This window comes from Fopius arisanus, unplaced genomic scaffold (genome assembly GCF_000806365.1).
Source record: "Fopius arisanus strain USDA-PBARC FA_bdor unplaced genomic scaffold, ASM80636v1 scaffold00044, whole genome shotgun sequence".
NCBI classification, from domain to species: domain Eukaryota; kingdom Metazoa; phylum Arthropoda; class Insecta; order Hymenoptera; family Braconidae; genus Fopius; species Fopius arisanus.
In genome coordinates this window covers 193,200-208,905 of record NW_011887783.1, presented here as the reverse complement: position 1 = coordinate 208,905, position 15,706 = coordinate 193,200, and the positions used below count along the sequence as shown (strand labels likewise).

The 15,706-nt window shown below is 37.7% G+C and overlaps 3 protein-coding genes across 6 annotated transcripts in view; 2 read left to right on the top strand and 1 right to left on the bottom strand.

The window, feature by feature from the left end:
- The first annotated feature begins 1,096 nt into the window (after positions 1-1,096).
- On the top strand, positions 1,097-8,317 carry LOC105267062 (uncharacterized). Its single transcript, XM_011305668.1, has 13 exons — positions 1,097-1,912; positions 2,969-3,165; positions 3,320-3,461; positions 3,944-4,040; positions 4,150-4,344; positions 4,490-4,642; positions 4,738-5,008; positions 5,085-5,562; positions 5,621-5,805; positions 5,869-6,149; positions 6,353-6,550; positions 6,890-7,072; positions 7,215-8,317. The coding sequence occupies exons 1-13, from the start codon at positions 1,782-1,784 to the stop codon at positions 7,371-7,373; spliced, it is 2,670 nt and encodes an 889-aa protein (XP_011303970.1). The 5' UTR covers positions 1,097-1,781; the 3' UTR covers positions 7,374-8,317.
- A 40-nt stretch (positions 8,318-8,357) lies between these two features.
- Positions 8,358-10,064, bottom strand: CSN6 (COP9 signalosome subunit 6). Its single transcript, XM_011305665.1, has 5 exons — positions 9,586-10,064; positions 9,223-9,506; positions 8,977-9,142; positions 8,713-8,906; positions 8,358-8,616 (listed from the first exon to the last, which is right to left on the bottom strand). The coding sequence occupies exons 1-5, from the start codon at positions 9,839-9,841 to the stop codon at positions 8,464-8,466; spliced, it is 1,053 nt and encodes a 350-aa protein (XP_011303967.1). The 5' UTR covers positions 9,842-10,064; the 3' UTR covers positions 8,358-8,463.
- A 707-nt stretch (positions 10,065-10,771) lies between these two features.
- The window catches only part of LOC105267058 (sphingomyelin phosphodiesterase-like), a 13,026-nt gene continuing 8,091 nt past the window's right edge, over positions 10,772-15,706 (top strand). For all 4 annotated transcript variants that reach the window (XM_011305661.1, XM_011305663.1, XM_011305662.1 and 1 more), the window contains exon 1: positions 10,772-11,006. The gene's annotated coding sequence lies outside the window, so the exon portion shown is untranslated. The remainder of the gene's footprint in view (positions 11,007-15,706) is intronic.

The window sequence follows — 15,706 nt, the reverse complement described above, 5'->3', positions numbered from 1 at the left end:
AAAAAAAAAATGGATAAAAAGGGAAAATCAATAACCCCTTGGGTACTCCATCCCATCGAATATCCATGATTCCTGTTCTCGGCAATTCCTTCTTTGATCATGGATGCGTGAATTCCAAAGCCAGACAACTCGCCTCGTTTGCGTATATGCATCCCTCAGTAGTTACCCTTAAACATGACAAAGTACGTACACAACCCAGACTGCAATCTATATTCCGTAAATTAAAGCACAACCGGCTGAATTAAAGATGACCCTTCTCTTTCATTTGCCCGTTAATAACGACTCTCATTGCCCTTTTTTCAGACGTCTCTCTTTCAAATTTAGATGAGAGGCTGTCATACCGGGTCCTTGACCCATTGAAATGATTATTCCGCGGTCATTGCGGGTGGCAAGGGGTGGGAGGGGTGAGGGGTTGAAGGGGGATGGAAAATTACCGCGAGGGTGACCTCTACCATCATCTCCCTCAGCTTTCTCTTCAATTTTCCAACATGAGCTTTCGGAGATTTCTCTCTTATCGACTCTACACCCGGAAAATTGAAATTGTATTATTTTATTTATAGGTTCATTAATTAATTGATTATTTACCTATTAATTAATAATTTACGTGTTTTTATGTACAGAATAAATTGTATTTTACACTCGTAAGCCAGAAAAATAAATCGAAAAATTTCTCGATTTCCGTGAAAATGAAAATTGGATAAAAATAATTTGCGAATCATCAGTGCGAATTTAACAAATAAAATTAACAATAAAAAAAAATATAGAGTAATATTTTTGTTTTAATTTTTGAAAGAAAAATTTGAAATTCGGAGTGACAATTAAATTCGGAATCGTCAGTTTAAAAAATGGTAAAGGTCAAAGAATGGCGTCCGACCAATGCGAGGAGTTTTCCCTGAAGCTGACGTCATGCCTTCCACTCTGACGTCATCAGCCCACCCATCGATTACCCCCCAGCCCCGCCCAATCTCCCCCTCCCTCGCCCACCCCCCAAACACCCCCAAATCTCTATATAGGGGTAGACCAAGAGCGCCGGCGCACATTTCCGTCTTAAAAATAGAACTCTACGAGGGAATGAGTTGTGGAACGACTTGTGCACAGCAAACGGCTGGTGTTTGTACTAGCCGCCAATTTTTTACCACCCATACCCCACGGGGGACTCGAAACAGTCAGTGCTCCACTTCATCCCTGATTAAACCCCAAAAAACCACCCCCGGCCCCCCCCCAAAAAAAACACCAGCCTAAACCGAAAGATCAGCCTAATCGATAAACCGCGGGAGAGAGAGAAAAAAAATTTCTAAAATGCCAAATAAATGGCGGATCCATTAACCGCGAGTGCATCAGCACCTGAAATCGTCAATTAAATTCACCCCCTCATCCCCTAAAATGCTGACAGTAAACAAGAGGTGAAGTAATCCAGTGATATCCAGTGGGGAAAAAATTAAAAAAGAAGAAGAAAAAAGGAAAATGGACAAAATGTAATCGGATTATTCAGCGGGAGGTGCGCGTGGGGGTGGGGGACTAACTTCCGATAAAGTGATTACATAAACGTTCATCTCATTAACTTCCTCCACTCGTGAATTGAAGTTATCAATAATTGTGAGCACGTGGGGTGGGTGGGGAGGGAGTGAGTACTCCACCACGTGGAAATTACCAAGGCCTATTGAATATTTGTGGTAAATCAATGAGGAATGGTATTTTCAGGTGATTTATCTTTCATAGATCTACGATGATTGAGCATCAATTTTTTTAATTGACGGGTGGGAGGGGGTGTTGGCGGTGTAATGGCGCTTGTTATGTTGCCCTGTGACCTGCCGTGGTGGCCAGCTGTTGTTAAACAGCTGGACAGAGCAGCTATTGCCAGGAATTCCAAGGATCTGCTGGACGCTATGAGAAAAATTCATGACATGTGCAAGTGAGTTCATCTGTATGTAAATCAGGTTCAGACTCAATCCTATTCAGGACCCTCTCGTTGGAAAAACGAGAGTTCGTTTCCAAAAGCAGATGCAGTCTTTTTTGGAAGAGGGTAATTGTATCCGGTGTCAGTTACTTCTGATCCTGGCCTGATCAGGCAGATCATGGGAAATCAGTCTGATCGATCAACTGCCTGATCAGGTGATCACAGAATTGAGAGTATGGAGTGGAATATTTTAATATGGAGCACGAAAATAACAGAATATTTAAAAAATCAGTTTTTTCGTTCTTCTTGATTTTTCAAGTTCTTTTGGACTAATGAGCGACAGCTGTTTTTATATTTTAAACTCTTTTGACTTGTCTCGGTTTAAATGCCTTCATCGTTGGGAGGGAATCCGGGGGTGATGGATCTTTAGGGCGCGAAAGTGTTTGGATCTATATTAATCCGATGATCTCACGAGTTATTTCTCTTTTGTACCGAGGATTCAACCCGGGCGATAGAAATGTCTCTCGTTTGTTCGCATGAGTTTGTAGTAAAACCGACGGATGCCAAGTCCATCCGCGGTGGGATAGTCGTGATTTATTTTTGGAATGATGGGTATTTTGAAAAAAAAATCTAGGTGCTGGTTGTTGGAGCAACCTTCGAGGTTCGTCGCACTCTTCCGTTTTAACTTCTTCCTCTTCCGGAGCGAGTGCTCAGGCCAACACAAAAGCCTTGAGAGTCAATGATACAGCGATATTCATGGAGGAAAATGAACAATCGGAAAAATTGCAATTTAAACAACCAAAAATTCCATTTGACAATTACCCCTGATATTTAAACTCTAATTTCAAAACTCTAATTCAAGTTAATTAATTGTAATTATTGATAACGAACCTTTTGTCCTGGGTAATGATTTTTTTTTCATCTCAAACTGTAGAAAATATTATTACTAAGAATAATTATGGATATTTATTGACGTTTCCTCGTATTAATTTATATATTAATGATAATTTGTTAATATTAACATTTATTTGGTAATATTTAGGTATTGATTTATGTTCATTAATTCTTTAGTATAAGTTTGGATCCGGATGAAGACGAGCAAGACCCCAATCTTTTTACTGGCCTATCAAAGTACGTTGATGAGGATCTCGGTCCTGGTGAACGTGAGCAGCTATTTACCAAGACAATACCGCGTATTGTGGAAAGAGCAAAGGCACTCAGAAGTACTAAACCTCCCCAGGGGTTGTACTTCAGTCTTCAGCAGCAAGGTGACAATTTAAAAAAACACCGAATGATATATTAATATTGTTGTATAATTAATATTGTCACTACGACAAAATTAAATGAATTTCCTCTTGTGTGGGTTTGGAGAGAATAAAATAATTTCGTGTTCTCATTCCTTTTTTTTTCTCATTGCCCCAGGTGATAGCGTTGAGTACACGTACGGATTTACATCGGCTCTTGTTGCCAATGCTTTTTTCTCGACTTATCCCAAACGAACAATTAAAACACATCCGACACTTGGGGACTTCAACTTCACGAACTTCTTCAAGCATTTGCATCTGTAAGTAATTTTTTTTCAATTCCTGCGAACAAATTTTCCAATTTTTACCTTAAATTTTCAGTGAAAAAAATTAATTGTAACTCAGCTTTTGATTAATTGATGTAATTAGATTAATTGATGTTCTTCAAACATTTGCATTTGTGAGTGATTTTTTTCAAATCCTACGAACAAATTTTCCAATTTTTACCTCAAATTTTCAGTGAAAAAAATTAATTGAAACTCAGCTGGTGATTAATTGATGTAATTAGCGTTTTGCACAACCGTTGAATGCGCCCCCCGCAATTAAATCGAATTACTCACCGTTTTATGGCGCACTGAACTTTGCGTGACTATCGATTTAAATATGAGTCCACAATCTTTGACCTTTGCGTAGTACTCCGAGAGCTGTCACGTGTACACGTCTCATAAAAAAAAAAATGATTTTCCATTTACCCTGGATCCTATTGAATCTCGGGGTACAATAGAGCACTTGACATTTTCAGAAACAGCCAGAAAGCCAAACTGTCGAGCATTCTCCAGTACTTTGAGTTCCTCGAGAATGATTCAGCCCTGGAAGGGCGAATGGTCGTCTCCAGGCAGGTAAAATCACCCTGGATTTTCTATAAATTGAAATAAATAAATTTAAAAATAAATTTCATTTCTCTTGAAGTAATTTACAAATTAGTGGACTGATTTTTTTTTTGCCCAGGTGATGACGTCCAAGCAATGGCTGACGATCGAAGACTGGCTAGAGAGCAGTGTACCCTTGTGTCCTCTGAGCATTCGTCACACTGGCCGAATGGAGAGGATTGACACTGACACCAAAGTCCTCCACGTTTGCTTCGCAAGCTCAAGATTCGGTGATGGAGCACTCGAGGATGTTATCAATCAAGAAAGTGTACATGTAAGTAAGTATGTCACTGTGAAAATGTGCCACCTTCACCCAAAAAATTCAATAAGAACGAAAATAGCACAGCAGTCGATTGAATGATAAAATTGTCTCAATGGAAAAATTCTTCGATGAAAAATTCAAAGAATTTTCTTCACAGATATCAACGCATCCGGAAATTCTCGCTGTGATACTCTCTGTCGAGGCCTTGGAGGACAACGAAGTGCTCATCGTAGAAGGCGCCCGACACATCTCCAGGATCAATGATCCCAAGAACAAGGCCGTCTATGAGAGCATACCAAATCCTAATCCCGTTAGTTCAGAATATATTCATTCAATTATCCAGATCTAAACTTTCAATTGAAATGGACAATTTTACAGATTTTTACAGTAATTTTTTATCTTTAGATTACAGTGTGTTGTATGGACCCTGAGGATTACTCAAAACTTCCTCTGTCTCAGTTCGAAGAGGACAATGTCCTTCGAGAAATGAATAAATCCTTGTTGGCTTTTCGTCAGCGGCACACACCTGACAGTCCCACTGACACGATCAAATCGGATTCGGATGCAGACGGTTGTCCAGCGAGAAGACTATCTCCAATCGGTGAAAGCTTCAGCAGTGCATCACCGGAAGTCGAGACTGAGGATAAAAAAATCGCCAGGATTAACGGGAAATTAAGTAAATAAAAAAAAAACGCGAATTCGCCTCCCCTCACTGAATCTTCAAATTTAATTCCAAAATCGTTTTCCCCCAGGTTCCAACGAGACAAACAGTCCCGATAGAATCACCGACGAGAGACCTAGGCCTAACGGAAGATCCACCAGGTCTCAGAGCCCTGGAAAACTTGGAAAAAGTACAAGCAGTGCTAGTAATAGAAGTAGATTCATAGTTTTAGGCTCGAGTGGTGAAGTTTTACCTGTAACGAGACAATCTCTCGGCCAAATGTCGGTCTATGGTAGCTGCAACAGTCAGAGTAGCGAGAGCTTCCACAGCGCTAAGGACACCATCGACGAAGATCTGCCAGATGAGGATGACCATCTCTCGTTCAAGTTATCGAGAAGGTACAGCAATCAACTGGATACACCAGAGCGAAGAGGAACATTTGCTCAACGACTTAAAGAGGCACTAAACAGAGAGAGCACTGCCACTGGTTCCTCTGACAATTCCTCGGAGGGGAGTTATGCTGTGGGAATTAATATCACTGGCAGTCACGTTGGGGATCAGGACATTAAGTTAGTGATTGATGAGGTTTTTAAAAAAAAAAACAAATCTCATGTATTAATATTTCAGACTCAGGAGGGGAGGATCTAGGGGATTTGTTCTGCGTGATGAAACAGTCGACGAGGACTTCCTGAAGGAGTCGTTGGAAGCAGAGCAGAAGTGGCTGGGAAGGTTTAAACAGACTCAGCCTCCAGTGCTCCAGAGGAAGGACACGAATAGCAGCAAATATAGTTTCAGTACTGAATACAGCTCTGGTGAGAATTTAGTGATGGAGAAAATGGCTGTTATGGTGGTTTCATCTTGAGAATTTTGCTCAGAATTGGAAGAAGTGTACGAGCAACTCTCAAAGTGGCTGGACGATCCAATCGCGAGTGACGAGAATCGAGAGATGGATGCGAGAGATCGAGCAGTGGTGCAGTTTGCTGGATCACTTCTGAGGAGAGCCCTCAGTGAATCCTTCGCAGGAGTTCCTGTCCAGGAAGGTGAGCCTCAGCCCCTCCTGGGGCCCAATGACGTCCACCAGAAGCACAAATTGGCGTTGGCGGTGAGATCCCTCAGCCTCGAACTCGCCAGACAGAGGAACAGACGTCAACAATCGGTAATTACACTCTATCAGATTATCAATCAATTTTTTTTGCCACTGATGATTTTTATTCTGGAAGTGATGTGAGATGGAATGAGAGACAGTTGCCAATTCTTTTTGTTCATTAAATCACGAACAAAAGAGGTCTTCTAATTTCTTCTGAAGTAAATCGTAAAATAAATTCACCCATCCCATGTACCAAAAATGAGAATACACAGGTCACAAGTGACGACGAAGATGAGGAGTACTCAGACGCTCTGGATCACGTGAGATGGAAAAAATCACTGTCCGTCACATTCACCTCGACTGTGCTCCAAACTCTGTTCGAGGAAGAAGCCACGGTTTATCTTCGATCGTCAACGTCAGAAGATGAAGAGCCCCAGGAAGTAATAGCAAAATCCAGACAAGAGAATTCGGTGAATAAAATTGACAAGCAAAAAAATCTATCGCCTCGTACTGCATAACAATTAATCACCTGCGATTGGTGTAATTACGCTCAATTATTTCGTTTTGTCATTAACAACATCTGTCTCTCGTTCTTATCTGATCTTTAATCGCAAGGAATGAGTTATTTTTCTAATTGGATGAAGAATATTCCAGCGAATAAATGTAGCATTGTCTTGGTGTAAAGTCGATAGTAATTAACAAGTTTTTAAAAATTTATTGTTGTTTTACGGTTGACAGCTTTTACTACTGAATATTCGTGGAGGCGTGAACTGGGAGAGGAGATGATAGTTGTGATTGTATTTTTGTAGATACCAGGGGATAATAGCCTCCAGGAGGGTGGTTTGTTGCCTGTGGCAAGTGGTAATTGGGGTTGTGGGTCGAGATTAAAGGGTGATCCACAGTTGAAACTAGTTATTCAGTGGTTGGCTGCGTCACTTGCTGGGGTACCCAGGCTCATTTATTACACTTGTGGACACACTAGTCTTTCCAAGGTATTCATTTCAAACTTCATATAAATAAATTATCCATCCATAAACAATTACTCCAGGTGTCAAAAAATGATCAATTTGAGGATAATTAATATCTACAGTGAAACAATGAGAATTGACGTTTAATTAATTTATCTGCTTGTAGTTGGACACTGTCAGCAGAGTTCTGACGGATAGAAGATGGTCGGTAGGTGATTTGTCAACGGCAATGCTGAGATTTGCTGTGCACACACTGGAGGATAGAGTCAAGGGTAGAAACAGTCTGTTTGAAGAGTTGATTGGTGTTGACAAGCCAAGCCCTTAGCCAGACGTTATGCTGTCTGTCATTGTGGACATTATTGCCACAATGATGGAAGACAGCCTGACTGTTGACTCAACGACTTCTTCGTCGTCTTATTTAAGGTAGAGGATTAGTAAATATCCGAACTATCGAAATTCAATTCATTCGATTCGAAGACAACACAAACGATTGAAGATTATTAAAATGTATAAATTAATTTTAAGGCGTTGGGGATGTTGCGTATTTTCGAAAGTGCTTCGTATTTTGACGCTCAAATTGGAACGTAAATGGCTTCACGGAGAAAAAGAATTTCAATGTCAATGTTGATATATATTTTTTATTAATTAATCCTGGAGGAAATATCAATGTCTGATACTCAAAATATATCGGTAAAACGAAATTAAATAGCAGTATAGTACCAGAGCATATCAGTAAACAAATCTACATGAATATCGAGCGTCGAAGATAGAGTAAAATTAACGTTTCAATTGAAAACTATTAAAAAACGCAACTATCCAAGGAATTGTTTCAAAGTAAAAAAAATCAACAGGCAATAATTAACGCGGAACAATACTATTAATTCTATTTTTTACAGTTCGTACAAAAATAGATGGAAGTGAATGAAAATAATGATGTCGGGGAGAAATTTTAAATCAATTAAATGCAAACTTACGTGAGACGGGGTGATGAATTTATAGATGATATTTTAGAATGTTTGTTGTACCATAACATTACGAGACCTTTTCATCAATGGGATTAATAATCATGCTTCGATGTTTAATTAAAGTTTTTCAAAAATCAAAATTGAAAGAAAAAAATGGTGAAAAATGGGGAATAATTCGGGAGAGAAGCGATTCAAATGGAGAGAATCCACTCGACAAAGAAGAGGAATGATAAAGTTGTGGGATATAATTATAACCTGTAAATTGTATATAATAGAGAATTAATAAATTTTTATCGTATTTAAAGAGTTGATTCGATCAACCGGGAAAAAAATATCCATCTTCACTCTTTTTATCTAAATTACTTTAATTCATATTACCTTAAGCTTATCAATTAGTACAGAGTTTTTCTGTTTTTCCATCAATTTCCTTTTACATATTAAATTTATAAATCAAAAGAACAAGTTGCGAATGCGTCTCGTATGGCCAGGACCAATGCCAGCTCTTTCGTACAGAAAATTGAATTTATTGACAAATTGATTCATATCGTTGCACCCTTTGGTTATTATTCCGAGGTAGGTGATGAGACCAAAGTCATTGCATTGCTGTGAAAATTGAAAAATAATATTGAAATTTCATTACCTGCATTTAAATACATTTACGAATAAAGTTATTTTCAAGTGCATAAATATCAAACTCACGTTGTAAAAATCAGATTTGAATTTATCACTGTCCAAAACAGGCAGATGATGTGCTAGAGATCTCGCTGCTCTCAATATTTCATGATTGGGTGTGAGTTCACCTGATTCAACAGCCTGAAGATACATGAGTATGAGTTTGACACGTGAGTGGAGCATCTTTATTGCACTGTGCTGTGCCATGAGGTGTTCAACAACTGTAAAAATTAATTAAATCATTAATTAACTCATTATCACTGAAAAATACGAATTCCATGAAATATTTACCGAGTGAACTTTCTCCTTGGTCATTTGTACACATTCTTGCAACATGGTCAACACCAATTCTCTCAGCTTCTTCGGTGGCTAATGTGTAAGTTAATGGAACAAAAAGCATTGTTGCTTCACCATTGACGAGATCAATTACAGACTCGTACATAGAAACCGACAATTGCTGTATGAGAGACAGAAAATTAGAGCTATTAAATAATTTCACCTAGCTAATGATAAGACAAATTTGTTATTTCAACTCACGTCAGTATTTCTCGGTCGTGGATCCATCTTCAATAGAACTGGACTCTCATTGATAACACACAGCTGTTTATGAACAATAATATCCTTCTCATTGGGCTGATCGCCAGTTGTATACCAACCGAGGAAATCCATCTCACTGAACACCTGTTTGAACTGCTCCTCCTTCGTGTTGTAGTAATCTCTGTCAATGACAATGTCTCCTCCTATCACACTGAACAGCAACTCAAAAGAATTCATTATCTCGATGTTACGTCCCTTTTGCTTTCCAATTAAGGCTCCATAAACTGTCGAACAAATTTCACAATCAATTAATATATCCCGTAATCTCGTAATCTCGAAATACAATTTGAATAATAAAATTACAAAATTGGTCACTGCCCTCCTGCGCCCTGAGTCTCGTCCATTGTTCACTGATATTCATTATAACAAGTGGATGAAGACTAATGGATACTGAACCAACAGTCCCTGAAGATGCCATAACCCTGCACGTGCTCGGATTATCAGATGCAGCTGATGTCGAAGGTTTTTCCATGGCAGCAACTTCCATCGGTGCATCAACAACACCAGCATTGTTCTCATCAATCTCCATCTCGTTCTGATTCGGCTGTCTTTCACTCATCCTCAACTCTATCAATTTTCAGGTTAATTTGTTATTATAATTGTTCTACTGCTCCCTCATCGGCTATCCAACTGTCATTGACATCTGATGGCACGTTATCACTGCAATTATTTTTATTATCAGTAGCTCATTGTACTTGCAAATACAGGACTTGTCCTCAGGATCTTCCGAGAGGATGTTTATAGAGACGAGAAGTTTTTCAACTTTTTCTTTTCTTTGGAGGTTCAGTGACATCTGCCGAAATCGTTGGACATGAGACGGTAAGGTAGATTCCTGAGATATTAATCTGTTAATTATTTAATTATATTCAATGTTCCATTGTAATCAGAAATTTTAACATTCGAATTGTTGATAACATTCAATATTCAGATATAGCGGTTCTTAAAAAAATCTAACCGTGCAATAAATTCCTCGATGATAAAACCCATCAATAATAATCTCGATTAATAATAATCCCATCGACTTTTCTAATCGATAATCATCGATCAATCGACTAACGGAGAATCGTAAATATTCGTAATATTTACTTTAATCCTAATATAAATTCCGAAATAAAAAACACATTAAAAAATCAATAAATAAATATATCCGTATATCTCCATTTAAATATATCTATTTAATCATATTATTTAACGGCAATCAATTTTGTACAAAAAAATCAATTTCATTTTTGGTGAATGACACCGGAAGTGATAACTTATTAATTACAGAGTAGTTTATTTATTTATTTCCAGGCGGATGAATTTTTCATTTAATTATAATATTGTCATATAATCATATAATAATATAATGATATATAATAATATAATGATATATAATTATTTAATAAACATTTTTTAAGGGTGTCCACCTAGTGGGTATATCTGTGAAATGTCATGGCGACATCTAAACTAACGCGCGGATTAAATTTTATTCAGTTCGCTCCGAGCCTTCAATGTGGTCATATCGTGTGGCCGGTGGTGTACTCAATTCTCCGAAAAGATAAACACCTGAACAGCCAATACAATAGGACAGTTCTATTCATAATAAATCCAGTGTTTTGATTCTTTACTGTTGTTTTTCGTGACAAGTTAACAGTGCGAAAGTTCAAGTTCATCCAGAAGACGTACCATCAACCGGAGATATATATTTCCTATGCAGTTACTACGAGTGAATTCAATTGTTTGTGAGTACAAAATAGAAGAAATAATTAGATCTGTCGATTTATTCGTCATCGTGAGAGGTCAATCTAGATTTAGTTGCAGAATCACTGATTGTCACTCATTAATTCCGTTAATAGAACAGTTCAGGTCATTAGTGGTTGGATTATACCGGGGCTAGGGATTTCTCATTGTTGGAAATATATTTATTTCATGAAAAAAAAATGAGTTCCTAGCGGGAGTGAAATTGGAATTTCATGACGTGATTAAATTTTCAATTGCAAGATGTTAAATCTCCGGGGAATTGCAAAATTGCAGGGAAAGAGGATTAATAATTCCACAAGTCTCTAGACAAAGACATTTTCTGGCTCCGTAATTAACAAAAATTACTAAAACCGATTTCGGACTCGGTTACCCAAGATTTAACATTCCTTCCACCGCAGATTGCACAAACTCTCATTATGGGATTATCAAGTTATTGTTTACAGAATTAAATCTGTAAACCTTCATTGTTTACTCATTCACAAATTCCGTGAAATTATGCAACTAAATTCTTGAAATCCGTGTATAAAATTCTCCTTTAAATTCCTGACATAATTTGTTGAATTATAAATAAATTCAAATGGGAGTGTACACTTAGTACCCGCAAAAGTGTCTGTCAAGGTCGACCTTTTCACAGACTCACACGCAATGACGACAGAAAATAAAACATGAAACTCAAAATGTACGAGAAACCTCAGAAGTTCACAATGCGACATAAAATCATTCATGTGTAATTTCCCTATTTATTCTCATTGCTCATAAATTCCCTTGAATTAAACTAAAACAAGAATTTTAATAATCATTATCCACGACTGAATGTCTTATAAGGATTACTCCCACATTTTCCATGGGATAAAAAAATATTTCCAACAGTGCAGCCTTGGGGATTATTTTCACACTTACTTTTTGAACAATTCCAATAACGAGGAAGTCCAAATCACGAGTGTGTTTACATCCCTTTCCTCTTTAGCGACAATAGTGGAGTTGGTGTATTATTTTATTTTTTATCCTTTGTTGTTTTCGCGTCACTTAGTTGCATGACAAAAAATCGTGATCACTGCAGATAATATCTCCAGTAAATTAGCGAAGTCGGATAACCGCATCTCAACTAGCCTCTGATGATGGCAAAATTCCGAAAGAAATTCCTGATGAATTGAAAGGGATAACTTTGAAGGACAGGTGTATCATTAGGTATTCGTATCAATTTACTCCGAAAGAGAGGAATCATAACTATGAGATAGTGACGTCACAGGTAGAGAGAGCAGAGGCAAAAGAGGTTTTAACTAGGTCAGAGACTCCATCGGATCCAAGACACCATCCACTCCATCTGGGCCTTTACATCCGCCCCAATTAATTGTTATTATCAATAATGCCAAGTGCAAACTCAAAGCATTCGAGATTTGAGGCCCTCAGTCCCTTTGCCTTATATATCTCGGTATTGAAGGAAAATGGCGATATTTTCATGGATGCATTTTTTGTAGATCTCGACGAGATCTAAAAAAAAGGTATCTGTGAAAATATCTCCATCTTCCTTCAATTTCGAGGTATTTCCTAAAAACTGGCCTGGAAAAACGTGCACTTATTCTAGTTCAGCTGAAAAGAGTGATAAGTCTGGAGTAACATGAAGTCTCCACGTGGTCATTCATCAAGATGAGACTTGACATGTACTGGGGAAGGTGGTTTGTCTTTGTATTCCATACCGGAACCATTGGCTTCCTCATGGTCTTGGAGAGAAAGTCGACGTGTTCACCAGGACACTTAGGAAGCCACTGTTATTTCTTGTTGATGCCTATCCCCACCACCTCATGGTCCAACTCGATAAATTGCTCTGTGAAAGTTCAAATAATTCCAATCGATTATGGTTTAATTATCGGAGGCATTAGTTTAATTAATTATAGGAAGTCTTCCTTGAAACTTGAGATTTATTTCGATTTCATTTTTATTCTTCCACTTGATTTTTTCTAATTCCTGAAGTTGCGATTTCTTTGAGTTCTCGTTTGAGTCTTCAACAATTATTCAGTCTTCTCTGTCTAATATACAGAAAATTGTCTGGATAATTTCGTTTATTCATAAATTCTGGGAATTGACGTGGGTAGAATAGCTCTCTTTGGCGGAAATAATTTCTCAACATCTCGAAATGTCTCGAAGCGTTCTAGTAAAATGGTCCAGACGTGGAAGCTGGATATCACCTTGAGTGAAAGCTGTGGTGATCGGTAATGGTTGCACCGGTTGTTATACCTCCTGGCAAGGTTAGGGGCATCTCGATGAAAAAAAATAGCCGCATAAATACCTGAGTGACCAGTTGGTTACGATTGAGTGAGTGTCCCCAGAAAGTCAAGTGATTTCAAGTGATAAACCCTCGGAAGCCCCTGAGGAATGCCAAGGGAAATCCCGGAGAAGAAAATCACCTCGACTCGAGAAAAAAAATTCAATTTCTTCATCAACAAATTCCACTTGATAATCAGGTTCTTCAGAATAGAACACTTCAATTAAGGATCAATTATTGATCAGCATTTCTTGAGTGTCACTTGTAAAATTCATTCACGTTTGAAAATTCAATTTATTCGAATAGATTAGGTCTTCTTTTGGAATTAAAAATTTTGGGAACGAAAATGGCATGAGCTCTCCACTCAATTCACATGAAAGTTCCAGATTAGATTCGCCATTTAGTGAATTGAAAATTTTATGATTTTTTCTCATTTTGTTATTTACTCATTCGATAAAATCGATTTTAGAAAAATAAGAAACGATATCGCGGCTGCATTTCTATCACAAACTTTCGTGCTTCGATTCTCGAAAGAGAAAAATCTAGAACGATGAGATATTCGCGATAACAACGGGTCAAGCAAGGGAAAACTAATCAATTATTGATAGAGGTGTATGCATACTAATGATGAAAAATTTCACTTTCACTGAGACCAGCCGTTGACTCCAACGGACATGCACCGGTGCAAGATGAAAAAAAATTTTTTTTCTATTTTACTTTCTTTAAAAAAAAAGTGAGTGATGTAATTTGTGGCCGTGATTCATCTCGAGTGGTTCCAAGGGGTTAAGCATCGGTATTTTGAATACATTATCATAATTGGATTTAATCAGCTGGTATTATTCAATTCGCAATGACTTTCGTGTGTTGTCGGTCAACAGATGTTGACAGATGTGGTGCCACTCCCCAATTGTCTGACGATTTGAAAATCAAATCGCTTTTTTCATTTAAAAAGTAGAAAAGAGTTCAGTAATTTTCAGTGTTAACTATCTCTTGATACAACATTGTAGAAAAAAAAGAGTTATCTAATTATTTGGCTGTTGACCCCGAAGGCATCAGACCACTCCAGTGCCCGTTACTTTTATCGTTCGAACATTGTCTCCAGCTGATTCTTCAATGAGTTGGACAACAAATAAGAGACTGAATTCTCGAGGGGAATTCAAGTCTTTTCTCACTCGGGCAAACTCAAATAATTTCAGGGGATATTGTGTGGGTGGAATTCAAGGACACCAAAAATTTTTAACTGTCATTTCGGTATGTGGATAACTGTTCTGATGAGAAATTAATTCAAAGCAACAGGAACCGTTTTTTATATTTCAAATCTCGACGTTGGGGCGAAGAAACCGTTGGATTTTTTTCGAATTGCTGACCGTTGGGGTCAGTTTTCAATTCCGATTCATCGGCTTAATTACGCGGGTAAAAAAAAATTGTAATCGGAATATTTTTTCCAAATTTTCAAAAAAATTTCTGAAAAACTTAGAAAATTTTTTTCATGAAACAAAATAAAATCGGAAAATAAAATAATTTTATTTTAGAGAGTTTTATTTTAGGTTTTAAAAAATTTTTTGCATCCCGTTTTTTTTTGTTTCAAAAAAAAATTTCTAAAAAATTTTCCCGAAATTTTTTAAAAATTTGGAAAATTTTTCACTACAATTTTTTTTTTACCCGGGTGAATGAGATTCAATTTATCTTAGACAACTAAATGAATTCAAGTGATTTTTTTTCTTATTCTGACTGAAGTGCTCGCTGTATTGAATGATAAATTCAGACACTCGGAATGATAACCGTTATTACGTCGGCCATATAATAGACGTTTACCTAGTAGACAGGGCAATCGTATTTTCTCCACTAATGAATAGTTATTCGTTTACACGGGATATTCACTTATGAATCACTATAATACTCTTCAACCTCTGATTGTCATCTGGGCCTTGGGGAGTCTCGTCTCCTCATTTCGCAAATTTCACCTCCACCTCGATATTTATTTACCTATTTACCTCTCTGTTTTCATCGAGATGTTGAATGAGTCGGACAATTGTCTTCGTCATACGACTAAAATCGGATATATTTCCGCTCGATATAATGCCCTGGGTTTTAACTATTTACAAGTGGACTATTGAGACTTGTTAGCCAAGTGGGTACAAATGCATGACAGATAACGAGACTGTAATCAGGTACGATATTACACTCGTTGTCAAGTCCAATGTCAATTGTTCTTTGTTTGCTTGAGAGCTGTGAGGTCTGTCCCTGGAACATTAGGCCCAGTTGTCATTCCCTGGAACATTAGGCCCAGTTGTCATTCCCTGGAACATTAGGCCCAGTTGTCATTCCCTGGAACATTAGGCCCAGTTGTCCTTCCCTGGAACATTAGGCCCAGTTGTCATTCCCTGGAACATTAGGCCCAGTTGTCATTCCCTGGAA

What these genes read in the sequence shown, in the direction of transcription:
- LOC105267062 (XM_011305668.1), top strand. Translation starts at nt 1,782, where the DNA reads ATGGCGCTTGTTATGTTGCCCTGTGACCTGCCGTGGTGGCCAGCTGTT. An exon ending in TCAATCAAGAAAGTGTACAT is followed by an intron (nt 4,345 to 4,489) that starts GTAAGTAAGTAT and finishes TTTTCTTCACAG; the next exon opens with ATATCAACGCATCCGGAAAT. An exon ending in CAGGATTAACGGGAAATTAA is followed by an intron (nt 5,009 to 5,084) that starts GTAAATAAAAAA and finishes GTTTTCCCCCAG; the next exon opens with GTTCCAACGAGACAAACAGT.
- CSN6 (XM_011305665.1), bottom strand. Translation starts at nt 9,841, where the DNA reads ATGAGTGAAAGACAGCCGAATCAGAACGAGATGGAGATTGATGAGAAC. An exon ending in CACGACCGAGAAATACTGAC is followed by an intron (nt 9,143 to 9,222) that starts GTGAGTTGAAAT and finishes TCTCTCATACAG; the next exon opens with CAATTGTCGGTTTCTATGTA. An exon ending in CCAAGGAGAAAGTTCACTCG is followed by an intron (nt 8,907 to 8,976) that starts GTAAATATTTCA and finishes TAATTTTTACAG; the next exon opens with TTGTTGAACACCTCATGGCA.